At 40.0% G+C, this 17,202-nt stretch overlaps 1 protein-coding gene across 1 annotated transcript in view; it reads right to left on the reverse strand.

The window, feature by feature from the left end:
- Window positions 1–17,202, reverse strand: part of ptn (pleiotrophin) — a 55,432-nt gene that overhangs the window by 2,772 nt on the left and 35,458 nt on the right. The window contains exons 2-4 of the mRNA XM_079656316.1: window positions 9,387–9,481; window positions 8,575–8,748; window positions 4,070–4,231 (exon numbers count right to left, since the gene is read on the reverse strand). Coding sequence (XP_079512442.1) covers window positions 4,070–4,231; window positions 8,575–8,748; window positions 9,387–9,480 — 430 coding nt within the window. The 5' untranslated portion in view covers window position 9,481. The remainder of the gene's footprint in view (window positions 1–4,069; window positions 4,232–8,574; window positions 8,749–9,386; window positions 9,482–17,202) is intronic.

Genomic DNA, 17,202 nt, shown 5'->3' on the forward strand with positions numbered 1-17,202 from the left:
ACACTCATAATCACGCTGGGCTGCCTTCTCCGGCTCTAAACTGCCCTGAGACGAAAAACAAACCAACATTTCTGGCCAAGACGAGAGCAGCCTCTGACTTTTTGGCATTTTTTAAGTGTTGGAATGTAGCCATCCAAACACATCTGCTTAAGTTCTGGGGTATATTTACTATTCCCTGCATTTAAAGAACTATACTTCTACCTCAACAACATTTCATAGTGAAGAAATATCCTCCACTGAACTTATTTCACATGTATAGTAACTTCCAGCTGTAAATAAAGTATAACAAATTAGCATCTCGACTGGCTGCAACATCAAAATACTGCATGCAACATGGATGCATTAATAACCTAAATATATCCGATAGCAATCAACAATACAAGAGGTTATTTTTTCCCCATTTAATAATTGTACCATGTTAAAAATATGGCATAGAAACGTGTCATATTCCGGCTTCCTAGAAGTGATGATTGCTAAATATCCTGTCATTTGTCAGCTGTCACCTGTCTAACAAATGAATTAACATTACAAAATAAAGTAAATGTAAAAAGTACAATGTAGCTTTCAAAGGCTGACAGACACAGCTAATGCAAAAGTATTTTAACTTTAGATCGATGTAGTATACTAATTAACCATTTCAAATGAACAAGAAAGTTGTGCAGAGTGAGGTATCTGTCTTTGGATACTTTCCACTTTTGTAGGACAGAAACAAGGAGTGGGTGTAACAATAATAGTCAGTGTAGCTCTGAATGATGTCTTTATTTAAAATGGGAACACCACCTGCCTGTCCAGAAAGAATTACACAAACAAACAAATTCCCGGATTCATCTCAACAGAGCATTTTGCTTAACCTGAAATTAACTCTGGCATCCAAACACCCCAAACACGCTGCTCTCTGCTGAAAGGGAAGGTGGGGACCTTGAGCTTTCTGCAGGCATTCATAATGTTTCATTTCTGTCACTCTTTGTTCTCTCTTTCGCTCCACGGGGTCTGCGTTTCACCTGTGCTCGACAGCAAAGACATGCAACTCTGAATCTCAGATCGCTCCCTGAGCGCCTCTTAGCATTGTCTCCAGAATCGGCAAATGACAGATGCTACCTCCATCACAGAAAACCTGCTGCAGTCAGGGGAAACCAATCTCACAAACCAAGGTGGCTGTTCAGAATTGCAGATTTGGCCCGGCAGATCTCTGCTCCAAGCCAAGGGTTAGATAGTCTCTCCTCTCTCCATCTCAGTCACTCCAAAGCCAAACATGTCTGGGGTATTTCATAAGCCCCCTGATCCCGATGCTGTGGACAGTATCTCTGCCATCCCCAGACACAGAAAAGCATTCACGATTCCCCTACCTGTACACACCTCATTGTGAACAGCACCCCCTCTTTCTTTTTCCGAGTAACCCCTTTGCTCGTCGGGGCTTATCTTCCAACCGGCAGACGCGGAAAATCATACGGCGCATAACATGCAATCACATTGCCCCAAAAGCAGGTCTCTCTTTCCCACTGCTTCCCTTCATCATGGTTACTGTCATCCTCACTCTGCTTCTCAGTTTGCGCTCAGCCCGCACACCTCTGTCACTCCGCATCCACGCGTCTGGCCTTCATAGGAATTGATCCACGCAGGTAGGCAGCGATGGTTGCAAATCAAACATATTTTCTGTTGCATCTACACAAATAATCCTGTATCTAGATATTTACATTGGAATTAAAAATATAGAAAGCAAAGCAGTCAGTGTAATATGTATTGTATATATGTGTCAAAGGGATTGTAACTATTGTCTTGTGGCTTTAGAGGAAGGCCTAAAGGGACTAGCTGACAGTTTTGGCAACTTTCTTGTTGGATTTAGCGACGTTTGGAACTAGTGCTGTTAGATGCTTCCATTTGTTTGGCAACATTGATTTGGGTTTTCTGGTTGGATAATTAAAAAAGTATAGCTGGCTGGCTTGCTTCTGCAACTCCTCAAGCTCAACAACTAAAACAAGACTTGTTGATATGAGATGTCCACAGTTGCACAGTTCAAAGGCAGATTGAGCAAATGTGCCTTTGGGTATATGTGAGTGTGAGGGATGCTGATGTATTGGAGACCTGTCTCCTCTTCTCAATCGCCCCCACTGCATTAAGGGATAGGTTCCATCCCCCATAGCTCTCAACGGCCTGGATCAATGTCGCAAATGGATGTCCTCCAGATGTAAAAGCAACACACGTCATTGGTAATGGTCCTTTGCTCCCAACGGACAAGAGTGATAATTATGGCTGCTGGAGGTCTTTAACATAAACATGTGTCATTATCGGGCATTTGCTGAATACTGACTGATTTGCTGACGGATGCTGTCGTTTCGGTGGACCCCTAATATAGTCCAATAATAAATCCAGCAGCATCCTATAATATATACTTTCTGTAAGAATCAAAGTACAGTTCAGCTCCTCGACAAACCTCCTGTCACAATGCATTAATGATGTGCTACAGAGCATAACTTTAAACAAATTCCTCCTTTTTAGAGTCATATAGACTTTGGCAAAACACCTCGAGACCAGCATTCAAGCAGACGGATGTGATACAGTCGGCATCTGCAGACATCCTGTTAGGGGGACATTTAATTTGTCTTATCAATGTTCTTTGGAGCTTTATGTGACTGTGGCTGTTTTATGAAGTGACAGCTAGGTTAACCAAGCTCCATGTGCAAACCTTTGTGTGCACACATGTCATCTGCTGAGCGTGATAAGGGCTTAGTTTATGACCATTGGCAGCGATTCCGCACTAATTATAGTCTTGTTTGGACAATGGGACAGTCACAGTGGGTCAGTTACATCCTTGTTTACAGATTTAACAAAGGGCATCGCCTCACTAGGATTACATTTAGAGCTTTGTTATCAGCAGTTTTACACCAAGCAGACACTGAATTGTTCTACAAGCATCAACCTGGTTATTTAATATTCTCCCATTAGCTCACATCTTGTGTCTACTCCAGTTTACCAATAACTGCCTGTTTCCTGTAGAATATGAAAGCAGAAGCCCTCTGAGACTTCATTTTCTTTGACGTCACTAAAGAGCATTAAAAGCATGTAATTACAGCTGAATAGTGAGTTAACCTATTCACCTGTGATTTAACACTGTCAGTCACCTCTTCAACTTAACACTTAAGTATGGATTTCAATCATGCTTATGTGATTGTGCATCTCAGCTGGCATTACCTGAGATTTAAATAATTTGCAAGGATTTGTGGGATTTAACGGAGATGCCATCAGTGTGGGATGTGTCAGAAGATCAAAAGAAATCCAGTCGCTAATACACCTTGATGCACATATTGATGCTAATGGCTCCTAATTAACATTAAGATCAATTTATTTGAGATTTTTACCTAGTTGTCATAGGTGAAAAACACAACATCCAAAAACAGCACAAAATATACAAGCTTGTCACAGGGACGATTAGCAGTTCAGCTGAATAAACAAAGACACACTAGTGGTAAACATCCCTTCAGCTATAATTAATTAAATAAACCAAATAATCCAATGTTCCCTGTAACTGTTTACAGTGATTTGACGGTGCAAGAAAGTATTGGAGTGATACGTCGCATAAATCATTAGTTGTTTCTATAGGTATTTTCTTTTTATCCAAACTGACCTTATGAGATCTCTCAATACAAAATAAACAACATTTACAGCCTTCAAACTAGTCGAAAAAGATGACTGTGTTATATCAAGGGTTTGAGGACTGTGTATTTGAACAAGTTAGCTTACATTACAGGTCTTGGCTTTGACATGGGTGGTACCTTTATTTCTTCAATACATTTAATTGTGCCAATATGTTTAGAATAAAAGATCCTCATCCTCAGAGTCAGTTGATGCAGTATACAGTTATTTGAGGGAATCAAGTTGCCATCCGGATTTTGAGCAGTTTGCTTCTGAAACCAAACACTAAAATATCATATATTTTGTTACAGTGCAGAAAACCTTTTCTCAGGACATGGTGATTCATCAACAGGACTTCAGTGCAACCCCCCTGATGCTGACAACATTTTCCAGGGAGGGTAAGATTTTATCAAGTGATGATTTATTCTTCTCAGCTTACCTTGCAGCTTAGTCTTGGGGATTTTCCCACAGGGCTTGGTGGCTGTGACAGTGGCGGCGCAGGTTGCATCGAGGAGCGCTCGCTTCAGCACGCCTGTTCTGTTCTTCTTTCCCGTCGCCAGATCGCACTCCCCCCAAGCCTGGAAGTCATACTTGCACTCCCCTGTGGAACACAAAGAAATCACGTAATTTATTAGATGCTTTTGTATAGTGAAGTACCTCTGATAGTAAGAAAACCTGGTAAAAGAAATGACCCAAAGTAACATAAACATTTTTTTTTAAAGGTCCCCTATTATACTGTTTTTCATCAATATATTATAGGTCTCAGATATATACAAAACAAGTCTCTGAAGTGTTTGGCTCGAAACACCACACAGATCATGCATTGTACTGTAGCATCCCATAATCCCCTCTGTGTCAGCCCTGTTTCAAAAGTGCTGATTCTCCGTCTTTTACTTTAGATGAAAATAAGGAGCCACTCCCAAGGTCCCTCTGCGAAATATTTGGTTAAAAAGAACACAATAGGCGCTTTCACACCAAGTACTTTGCTGTACTTAGTTAATCAGAACTTAGTTCATCTGAACTCTTTAGTTGGTTACCTTGGTTGGTCATTATCAATCAGTCAATGAATTAACCCCTTGAGGCTGAGGACTTGTGAGTCATTTGAATGGTTATTTGATGAATGCTTCTAATTTACCAAGCTATTATCTCCTTCCTATGTATAAATCCTCAAAGCTGCGTAATAAATTATTTCATTAAAAACCAAATAAAAGATGCTTATAGCTTTTTTTTCCGAACAGCTACAGAGGGTGCCTCATAGTTTTTATCTTATATTTCCAATATAATGAAACCTTCTAACAGATAAATGTAATCAAAAGCAGCCTGGCTCCTGTTCATTCTGGAAATAATGGACAGATACAATCTTGGCAGCAGAGAAATGAAAGTACCCTCAGCAGCACCTCAAATTAATTTCACATATGTGCTTTCATTTGATAGAAAATGTACCCACCTTAAACTCAACCCCAGTGGATGCCAGAAAAAGCAGCAGTGGCTAGTGTATGTTATAGAAATGTGTTTGAAGAAGTGTGTGTCTGTTTTTTTGTGTTTGTTTGTGTGTGTTGTGTATGCCCATGTCTCTCATATCTCCCTCCATTATTTTGTTGCCACTCTAGCCGGGCTCCCTGGAGGCTATGACACACATTCATCAGCTTTCTTTGACATGAAAAACCCGAACCCCTTGTCACTGCCTCCAAAATCCCTGGGTGCTCATCAGAGGAGGTAAAAAGGGAGAGAAGGGGTGAGGAGAGAAGGGACGCATAGTGGCGAGAGGGAGTGACAGGGCCATTGTTGCAAAAATCCTACGGGGACTTCGTAAGCATCCAACTTTAAAACCGTACACCTCCATAATTTGTCTCTGAGCGAGAGGAAGAGAGATTTTTCAAACTGCCTCCTGGGAATTTCACAGGCAGCCCATGTCCTCTTTAAGGTGTCATATACAAGCAGGCAATACAATGGTTGTACAAGTGTAAACACACCCCCTCATCAGCAACCCTACAGTCCTTCAAAGATTGCAGGCTGTTTGCACAAGATCCTATTTACATGCCTTTGAAATTGGTGTCAGAATTCTACGTTCTTAAGGTCACCACGACAAAGAAGTCTAAAGGCCCTGACATACCAAGCCGATTTTGTCCGTCGATAGATGTCTGGCCGTCGATGAGGTTCTGTCGCCCTACTCAGATTGTTGTGTCCCGCACCATTGTGTCTTTGCAGCCGTGCCGACACCTTCTGCTGCCGATTGACCATGTTGAATCTGCAGCGGAGGCTGTCGGCAAAATAAATCGCTCTGATTGGCTGTTCAGCTTAGCGAATCAGTGCATGAGAAGCGAAACGGAAGTGAGGTACGCAAACAAACCATTAGGCACACACAGGCGGCTATTATTTTTCATTTTCATCTCACCTGGACGCAATAATTTATTTTACATCATGGCGATCTGGAATGAAGAAAGTATTTAACAGACAGGACCCTGGAAAATGAAACCTCAACAGACAGTTCACTAATTTGTAACGATGTGGCTAATCTTTTTTTTTATTGTAGGCCTACTTACTATTTTTATCTTATTCTAATTTAGTCGATTGTTTACATTGTACAGTTCTACATTTGATAATAAACCACTTTTTACCGCTACCGCAAAATACAAAACTTTTTTTCGTACCTTCATACTACAGCCATTAGATAACACAACATTAGAATGAGGATAAAATTAGCTCTCGCCTATACTACAATAAAAGTCAGAAGACAGATGTACATGATGATACATAATTTGCCTGTCAGTGTTATGATGTTGTATATTAATATAATCTTGGATTATAATCACTGATGCATGGAATGTGGTAGCAGCAGTACTTTAAGGTTGCCAGCCACAATGCTTAAATCGTTTCTTTCTGCTTCAGAGAGCTGAAGTTTGTATCACGCAGTCTGTTTTCCGGATGTTGCCTCTTGTGAACAAGCCCCCAGGAAGTGCGCCGGACTCAGATGAAAATATTCGTGGTGGCCAAACGGCGGTACTACACTTCCGTTTGGTTGCCAGGCCCGGAAAACACTTTTTCCCATTGACTTACATGGGGAAAGAGTGGTCTGTAAATCGTTGGATAATTTTTTAAAAACTAAATAAACTACCCAGTATGAACACTTGTATAGCCCTTATTAAAAACAATCGTTCCTCAAGTTGTAAAAATGTGCTAATAACGTTATTCTGAGAGTTATTTCCCTCTGCATTATGAACGTGCATCTAACCCACGGGACCGTGCCGCCCAGTGTCACCGGCACATTCATGTTACGTGTTCAGCATGGTCCCGACCAATCAGAGCACACTGTGCTCAGAGGAAGGGTGGGGGCTGGAGCTATTGGAGCTACAACGAGCCGTTAAAGGCAGAAAGTGAAATACAGTGAATACACGTAGTTTACAGAGATGCTGTGTGAGAAACCAATGTGAGTTGCGTTTATCTTTACCCATGGATGCACAATAAGAACGGACCCATATCGTCTCACTGCCATCCCACGGAGCTGTAATAATGGATATATTGCACATGTTTGCTGTAATTTATTATTATACTACATGGGCTGTATGATTAAATCTTGTACCGTAAATGTTGTATTAAATAAAGTTAATATTACCAACGTTATTAACGCCCCTGTAGCTTCGTATTGCATTAAGAAGCTTATTGCACTGTATGTATATATATATATATATATATATAGTGCAATAATTCTTTCATGCTAAATGAAGCTCTGTGGCTTGGATATCACTAGATCCTGTTACAGCGTAATATAAGTACATAACGATTGATGTGTACATTAGCATAATTACTAGCTAGCCGCTAGCTGCTAACTAAATCCATCATAATAACAAATCATTACCATGCTGTCATGAACGCGCAGTTCTGTTACGTGTACGCAAATTGACGTGCTTGATGTGAACGACCATTTTGGATAAAGTTGCGCATGCGCTATGAGCGCACATACGGGTACTTCTCAGGCATGCCGGGTAATCTGTGACGTTTCGCTCTCTCAAAAGTTGGGCCATTTTATCTTCATGCGCCAATGAGCAACTCTCATGGGAATGAATGAGGCCCCGCCTCCCACGCTGTATCCAGTTCTTATTATACATCCATGTGCTGAGTACCTCTCTTTTAACTATCCCTGAATTGTTGTGTTATACTCATGAGTTCCAATAAAACAAAACTCCAAGACAAAACTACATTATTCTTAGTTTACACTTTTTTTAAAAGGCTCTTGAAAAACAGACAATTTTACTGAGCAATTCATCTGAATCCAGGGTTAAATTGCATGATCTTTCAACACCAATTCTGATGCATTTTATGGGGCATATAGGAAACACATTTGACAGTATTTAGTGGTCTCTTTTATTGTAAACATATCCTTAATGAAACAGACACTGGCTTTGTGTTAGCCTCTACAACCCAAGGGGAACCTCTTCTATTATATTCTTTCCACAACCAGGGGCATGTAAGTCATTGTTCCGAAACTTTTGCTACTATAATCTATATAGCCAGTTAGCAGGGCCATTATTTCCTGCAGTGTGTTCATCACTTGTGACAGGCTCATTGCAGAGCAGCAGGACCCTGCCTGACATGCCTTACTGGGGGAACAAAAGTCCCTCAGGCTTGTCACTGCAAGACATTTTAGTTGCGAGGGCTGCACATTCTCAAGCCCGAAAAGCAAATGACAAAGCAGGATGATTATTTTTTTCCATGATGATGTATCACTTCCTCGGCAGACATTTCTGTTGTACCTCTAATTAGCTAGCTTACTCATCCTTTTGTGAAGATGGGACCATTGTTTGTGTGAGTGACAGGCAGGCATACATTAAAAGGAGGTGTTGGGTAAGCGGGGGATGGGAGCCATGCAGTTATACAATAAGAAGGTCGTAGATTATTGAAAGGAGAGCTTTTGATTGGTTTGGATATATCTGGGTCTTAACTCACCTCCAAACTTCTTCTTCCAGTTGCAGGGGATCTTGCAGCGTTGGGTCTTGATGGTCTGCTTGCAGTCGGTGCCGGTGCGTGTTCCCTCCCTGGTGCCGAGTCCACAGTCTCCTTCGTTGGCTACACACACGCTCCACTGCCAATCGCCACAATCTGACTTGCGTTCTTTCTTTCCTGTAAGACCAAACATACACCAGTTATGTAACCTTTTAACAAGACAAGACACATAAGTCTCACGTCTACAGCTCTGCATATACCAGCAACTTTAGATCCTTTGTTTTTTATTAAAACAAGAAAATTGCGACTTGCGGTGTCTATGAAAGTATTTGTCACCTTCTTGGACTTTTTATATTATTACAAGGAAGATGTAATGAGTTTATTGCTTCTTCTTATTACCAATAAAAAAAGATATATCTTATATTTGCTTAATGTTGTTTTCTTTACCCAAGTGGGAATTATCTGACTTACGTTGCCTTTCGTGAAAGATATTGCTATTTATTTATTGTATTCTCAAAGGACACCAATTACTTCAACTCAAAGGCTTTTATTCATTATATCTTTAAGACTTGTATCCAACGAAAGTATTTCACAGTGCAGCCTTTTCGGCAGTGATATATAGTGAAATATATGTCATTCAATAAGGAAATGACAATGTTATATTCTCCATCATAAACAAGTTGTAGATTTGATGTTATACTGAACATCATGGTGCTCCTGTTTGATATACATTTTCAGTTTAAAGGAACACACAGATATACATTATTTCTATAGATTTTTCTACAGTTGAAGAATCTGAGCTTTGGAAATTTCACCTTGTTTCTCTGCTTTGCCTCCTTCTCCTGCCATTACTGTGATCACCAGGAGTGCCATCACGGCCACCCGTGTCCACTGCTTCTGTCCATTCATTCTGAAAAAACAAGACAATTGTTAATAGAGAACGCTGCTTTACTTTCACATATTCACACATCTTCTACAATTGAAAACACACATTTGAGATCTTCTTGGACCTAAACTTGACACGTTAAGCTAGTACCTACTAGACCAGGAGGAAGAGGAGGAAAGGAGAATTTCAATCTTTCATCTGGTGTCATTTTCCCCGTGCTGGATTCCAATAACATTGTGATAGTCTGAGCTGCCACTACACTGTCAGTCACGGCAGTATTTGCTGTCAATCTCTGTATTTGTCAAAGCTCAACAAAAGATATTCTGTGATTGAAGCCGAGTAAACCCCTTGCTCAAAAAATAAGATTGAGGCTACAATGTTGCAACATGTCATAAAAAGAAACCTTTGCTTTGATTATACAGAAGTAAAAAAAAACATTCTTTACTTATATTTTATTTTAAAACTATATTCTGAATGTTGATTGGAAATGTTTTAAGGAATGTTAAGTATTGATGCTTATATTAGCATTGAAGGTGTGCTGAGGCATTTTGACCACTATTAGTGCTGTGGAGCAATGTGGATCCCCATTTTGTTTGTTTAAATAATGGGTCCCCACTTTGCGCATAAACTAAAATGCAAGTGTACATACTGTATACTAGTTGGGCACGATTCGAATACCTGTCAAAGGTTTCACATTATTCAAACGATCAATATGTGACAATTATGACTCAAGGAACGCAACAATGTGGCCAATGAAGAAGAATACTTCTAGCCATTAAACAGCTGATGTAATGTAACTTATGTCAATGTCAGTTTTACATCACTACAGCCATGGTTGACAAGGGACTCCGTTTTCAATGCCACAGCAATCCCTGGCCTCATCTTACCTTTGATAAAACAAATGTTTGAGTTCCGCACTGAATTATACAGATCTTTTTTTTTTAAATAGAGGGTTTTGGTATCAGATTTACACCTGAACCGAGGTGTCAGACTGTGTTCGGGAGGAAATGTTGCATCGTGCCATCAATCATTTTACAAATGTTCAAAGAATGATACAGTATGAAAGTGTTTTTTAAAAAACGTGATGCTATATATAAAACTGATGTTGAATCCAACATTGTAGACGTTGTAGATGGATAATATGTTTGAATCAGTATTCAGAAAGCTGACAAAAGATTCCTTGGCAGGTAGTTTGAGAGACTTGTTAAGTTGACAGAGGCTTACTGAATTCTATAATGGTTGTTCAAGAAAAGATTACACCTGCCGCCAGAAAGCGACAAAAGAGCAAGAAGACTGGGATCAAATTCCCATTGTGGAACGAGTTGTCAGAGAAAAGAATGTCATTAGTGTCTTTGTTTGCTCGTAGCTGCTGACATCTTTTTTTAACAGGTTTTAAAAAATCAATCATCCTCCATACAATTAGAATCACAAGTTATTTTAATATTTGATCCACCAGCTGCTTCCTGATTTCCAGAAAGCACTAATTGTCACTATCACCAGCTGTATTCACTGTGATTGAATTGTTACAGAAAACCAACCCTCTTTGACTTCCCTTTTTGCGAGACAGAGAGACATACTCTTGCAGCCAACACTTTCTGAGAGGAGTGAAAGCATGAGACTGAACCAATTACCAAGTGTTGACACCAAAATAATGCTCCTCTGTGCTCAAATTCCTGTAGAAAGGTTGATCCTTGTGGAGAAATAGCATCCATTTGTCATTTTTAATTAAACATGAGTTGTCTCTTAGTCCCCCATCTCATTGTGTAAGCAACCTGCAATTCCAACTTTTCATTTTACTTACTTATGACTTTACATAAGTTCAGTCTCAGTGTCTTTTAAGCCTCTAGAATTGAAATCAGGTATTCAAACCTTGTATTTAATTATAGGCTGTTATTGTGCTGATTCCACCAAGGATTTAATGTCTACCAGCACTTCTTAGAAACTCATAATGGGCCTTATGGCATGTGTCTGTAGTCTACCTGCTATGAAAAGTCATCTGAATCCTTCACATGATTGATTTTATATTTCTCTGGCTATGGCAGCATGCAGGCAAACCCTGTTTTGATTAAATACTTCAGACTCCATCTCAGAGTGTTTTTTAATGTTTACTCTTTTTAAGAGATTCAAAAGTATTCATTTCCAAAACCCCAAAAAAGGAAGGAATAAATGATTGATTCCCAACTGTAAGAAGCGCATACTATGAGTTCTAAGAGTTTCAGAGAGAAAACCCAATGAAAGCTTCCTGATAAAGATCATTTTCCAAGAGAAAGGCATTGTTACTTTTCAAAAGATAAGAAAACCTATTCCTCACACACACAGTGATGGGCTCCTGGTGCAGTGCAGGCATCAAAATGGACGTGGTTGAAAACTTTGAATGAGGACTCAATAGAACTGCTTAGAGAAAGAAAAGTCTTGGAATTAAAGTGAATTACCTTTTTCTCTGCAGTGAGGTTTCCCCTCATCTTGAGGTTAATAAATCAAATGAAAGTCTCTCACAACCTTTTAGCTCACATTTCCAGAGCATGACAGCAGGTTTAATGGATCGGAGCATTTGAATATCATTAGGCAAGGAATCTGTGATTCCTATATAATGCTTTGATAATAAGGGATTGACAATTTAAAGGACATCTACTTGTGCTTTTCATTAAATGCTTTTCCTCTCTTTTTATTCAATACACAAACAGTCAGACATAACTTCAGCTCAACGCTTCGTGACAGAGAAAATATATTTTTTTTGTTCTTCCAAGTCTTAGCCCATGGCAACCTGACCCTGACTCACTTACTGTATGGCGCATTTCCACTACAGCACGGAGCACGGTTTAAGCGTGCCGTGCCAAACCCGGCCCGTTTTTGGTTGCGTTTCCACTAGGGGTAGTTCCGGCTAACGGGTACTGTTTCACAGTTTTTTTGGCTCTCCAAAATCCAGGTTCTTTCCGCGCCAACAACCGGGCTGAATATGCTAAACTAGTGAGAGAATCGCTGGCAAGGGGGTTACAACTACAACAAACATATTTTACCGTGATTTAATTGTAATACACATTTCAAAATGATGCCGAAGTAACAACATACTGATACCGGTTAGTAAAAACCATGGATTAATGCTTTGACAAGTCTGCAGACAGACGGAAGGCAAACAACCTTTTAAAATGCGTGTTTTCTGAATGGAGATCGCCTAAGCTAACGCAGTATATGCTCCGACCGTCCACACTCACAACAACGGCCTATACAGACATAAATAAACCAGTGACTGTATTCACCATGACACAGACAGTCTGTGGTTTGTACTTGTTTAACTTTTGTCTAGCTTCTGAACAGATATGAGGAGCTATGAGCTTGAGTGCTAACAGCTAACGGCTGATGTTGGTTTTCTGTGGTTCGCATTGAAGATGACGTCACGGGTCCACCTACACTGCATTACTATAATTACTGCCCCAGCTGCCAAACTGTAATGGAAACGCAGCATGAAGTGAGCCTGGCCTACCAAGGCCTAACACCGTACTAAGCCGTGCGAGGCCCTGCAGTGGAAATGCGCCATTATTGTCATGACTCATACTCCATCATTTGACTAAAGTAATTGGTGTTTTATCAGCTCAATTAATCCCAGTCCACATCATCCTTTCTTAACAAATAGGTAGTAGGCTTGTTTGAGATGAGCGAGACCGCCGCAGACCTGCGCAATTGCGACCGCCGTCTTGCTAGTGCGTTGCATGATGGTTAGTAATTTTGTCCGACTTGCTCTGGAGGCTCGACTGCATCAGACGTTGAAATCTCGCGGGACAAAGACGCCACAATGTTTATCATCATGAAATGAATATCTATGTTATACTATACTTGCACTGCTTACCGTTTTCATACTTTATATTATATAGCCTATCTTAGCATATTCATACACACTGTTAATACTGTTCATACTGCTCATAGGCTACTGTATATCTAGTGTATTCATAACCCTCACTGTTTATTCATCATTCAATTAATTCTTTATTTTATTCTGTAGATTGTACATTACTTTTCACTTTATTGCTTTTTGCACTCCTCGTTAGAAGCCAAACTGCATTTCGTTGTCTCTCAGTACCTGTAATATGTGCAATAACAATAAAGTTGAATCTAATCTTGAGCAGGAACAAATGTATTTACTTGGTACATATCTGACATTAACGATTAAACACATTTGTGCATTCTTTATAAATGTAAACCGAGTCAAGCCGACTCCGAGCTGTCCGACTTCATGCAAGCTTTTTGAGACCTCCCCCGGCTGCAATCGGCTATTCTCGTCTACTTTCGAGGCGAGCCGCAGCTCATCTCAAACAAGCCTAGTGTTTCGTCCAGCATGGAAATATGACTTAGTTTTGTAATATTCTTTGACATATTTCAACGTTATTTTAAAAGTGATGCCCAAGTAGTTTGACACAAGAAAAAAAGGAATCATCAATCATCCCTCAACCTGTCCCCAGATTCAAAGCTAGATACCTGATGCAGGATATTGCCAAACCCGAAGGTTTTACAGAAATGACACTCTCAAATAAAACGGAATTGAATACCTTAGACATGAAGTACGTTTTAAAATATGTTTTATAACAACACAGTATTTAGGAAAGGAGAATGAATACAGTCCCCGATTCAGGGAACACATTCCAATTATTTCTTATATATTTTGAGTCTGTATAACCAAAAATGAGCACTTCTAGGAACTGCTTGCAATTCAGGTCAGAAATATAGTAAGACATACATTTCCACGATGAGAATGGGCGAACTGAATGTTTGAGGTGGAACATGCAGTGATCAGTGTGTGCTTCATGAGCCACTGAGAATTAGTCCTATAAAACCCTCCATTTGCCTCATTGATCCAGGCACAGTTGTGCATTCCTGGTGAGGGGGAATGCAGGAGAAAAGCCAATACTTCGCACAAATCAATGCATGGTCAGTGACTCCTTGTGTGCTCCAGCAAATACACACAGGACATCCTTTATTCCGGAGCAAAGACCAGACACAAAACGCTCCCCATCTCTCTCCTCTCTCTCATTAGGACTGATGTAGCCTAATCCCTGCCGATACATAAAGAAAAAAATCTATCTATACAATCAGATGTTTCTTACAAAGGCAGAAGGCAATGGGGTAGCAGTTTAATTAATCAATTATAAGAAGATGTGGTAAATAACTTCAGTTATTAGCCGTATGGCTGTGCGAAAACGATTTCCACCATTAAAACTCTATGAGAAAGGAATTTTGGCTTCTTAGATTTAAACCACTAAATCGTATTGTATTCAAAAACCTTTTCTTACTGCATATGGTAAGCATGTACTTAACAGTCCCTCTGGGGTGTGGTAATAATGAACTCAAATATTATCATAACACACATGTATGCTCTTATTATCACTTAGCTCACTTGAATTATACATGTTTTTTTAATAAGTCTTTGCCCCAGAGGTACAAACAATCAAAGCATGTATTTCCAAGTTCTTCCAGCTCTGTGACTCATCATGCATAAGGAGGAGACTTGTTTTCCCTGTTTTATATAAGTATATCTTTTGTGCTTTGAACTTAACTCATATTGTGCATTAAGACCCACGTAAAGTTATTTAAAAAAAAACATTAAACAGTTTATTAAAACATCAAATTACTATATTATAATCTATAACTTCTAGAACATGTGATGAATTGATAGAGGTCGCTTGGAGTGATAAACCTCTTTTACAGAATTGTTTCCCGAATCAGCTTGTATTTATTTTATGTCGTTGTTAAAGAAGTGTCAACTCTTTGTTTGTATTTCAAGCTTTTTGATTGACTGGCGAGGTATGTCGTGTCTACATAATAAACAACATAGTAAAATGACAGAAAGAACATTAAAGGGGATGGCTAAGCTAAATCACTCACCTTTGAGTGTATACATTTGCATATTTATAAGTCATATATAAATGTCCGACCTATCGTATAGAGACAAGGTACAAGCCACCATGTTCCACTTATCTCATCTGCAAAGTAAAAAGAGGGATGGCAGCCAAACATGTTGTAAGACGTAGGGCAGATTTACTGTCCAGCACTGTCCAATATTAGAGAAACTAAAATATAACCTCCCCATGCGTACTAAGTGCAAAGGAGAAAGTAGTGGATGAAAAAATGCTATGATTAGCATTTTTTATCTTGCAATAAGCATTTTCCCCAACTCTCCCCCTAGCATTTACGCCTCTTCAACTTTCAATTTGTAGAACATTATACACGAACGCACAGTCATTTAAGTCTCTCAGTTCCTTTCCAAGAGGTAAACACCAGGCTCAGGTGGTTTAAAAACACTCAGTTCACACGGGTCTTTTCCAAGTGGAAAGATTGACGCGGAGAAGAAAGAGCTGACCATCTTCACCTCTCTCTCTCTTTGCTTTTTGGAAGGTAAACAACTGACAGGTCTCGGTATACAGCACAGAGCTCCAGGAGGAAAACAAACACAGCTGAGGTAGGGCCAACACAAAGTCTGGCAATCTGTAGTAATGTAAAGCAACCTATGCTGAGGCCGGGTTAACCAAACAACAGACGGTCCCTAAAACAACCCACTCTGTGTATCTCACTACCTGAACATTCCCCATGCCACAAATGAAAGCAGCTTGGTTTGAAATGACTCTAATACGTGTGTATGCCTTGCTGCTTCTAGTTTAGTATTTTAACGGCCAATGTTTGTTGTTGCTACTAATTTTGAATCCTTGCCTGGCACAAAAAGGTAACATTTTCACCCGGGTGACCCTTTCTGCTCCTTCTGAGATTTAGAAAAACAAAACACATTGTTTTCTGCTTTGTCTCTACGGTTCACTGACTGTTTGTCTATTGTTACAAAAATCCAAAGACAGCACAATGTCCTTGGGAAAAGTCGGACAGAAAAATGAGTGGCTTTCCCATCCCAGCAGTTGTGATTCAGAGGAGGGGGTGAATCAACCTAGACACGGCACATATTACGTAAAGGGATTGAATGGAGTTTTTTTCGCTCTGTGTTTCTTGAGCTGAGCTTTTCAGAGATTGCAGCACAGATGAAATGAGAAGTGTGTTGACGAGAGGAGGACCTTTGAAAGAAAGTCAAGCAGACAATCATGTAAAGTCAACCATAAAGCTCCAAGAAAACACAGTGGGAACCTAGATGGGGGAGGGGCGTAAACAATGTGAAGGGTTACAGCAGGAATGGAGTAAAACACTAATATGAGAGGAGTTTAAGAAAATGCAGCATTATGTAGTAATACCTCCAGGTTGCATAATGACTGCTATTGGAGGAAAGTGAATCATTTGTCATGGGGCTGTGGGAGAGCCTTAATTGAAGCTCGCCACCATTTCTCATGTGTTAAGGTGCAGATGATTAGAGGAAAATGCCACACATTTTCTGACTTGTGTTTTGTAAAGGTCAGACAGTGGGGGAGAGAGTGTGTGTGGGAAGGGTCCCCGCTATCTCTCAGAACAGCCCTGAAGGAGCCCCCCGGGAGGCGCTCTCCGGAAACAAAAACAGCATGTGTGGCACTACATGTGTGTGTGTGTGTGTGTGTGTGTGTGTGTGTGTGTGTGTGTGTGTGTGTGTGTGTGTGTGTGTATGTGTGTGTGTGTGTGTGTGTGTGTGTGTGTGTGTGTGTGTGTGTGTGTGTGTGTGTGTGTGTGTGTGTGTGTGTGTGTGTGTGTGTGTGTGTGTGTGTGTGTGTGTTTCTTAAAGTGATCTCAGTTTGAACAACGGTGCAGAATGATGGGCCTGTTTAATGATAAAAACACAATATTAAAGA

This window comes from Notothenia rossii (genome assembly GCF_949606895.1).
Source record: "Notothenia rossii genome assembly, chromosome: 10".
Classification (NCBI taxonomy): domain Eukaryota; kingdom Metazoa; phylum Chordata; class Actinopteri; order Perciformes; family Nototheniidae; genus Notothenia; species Notothenia rossii.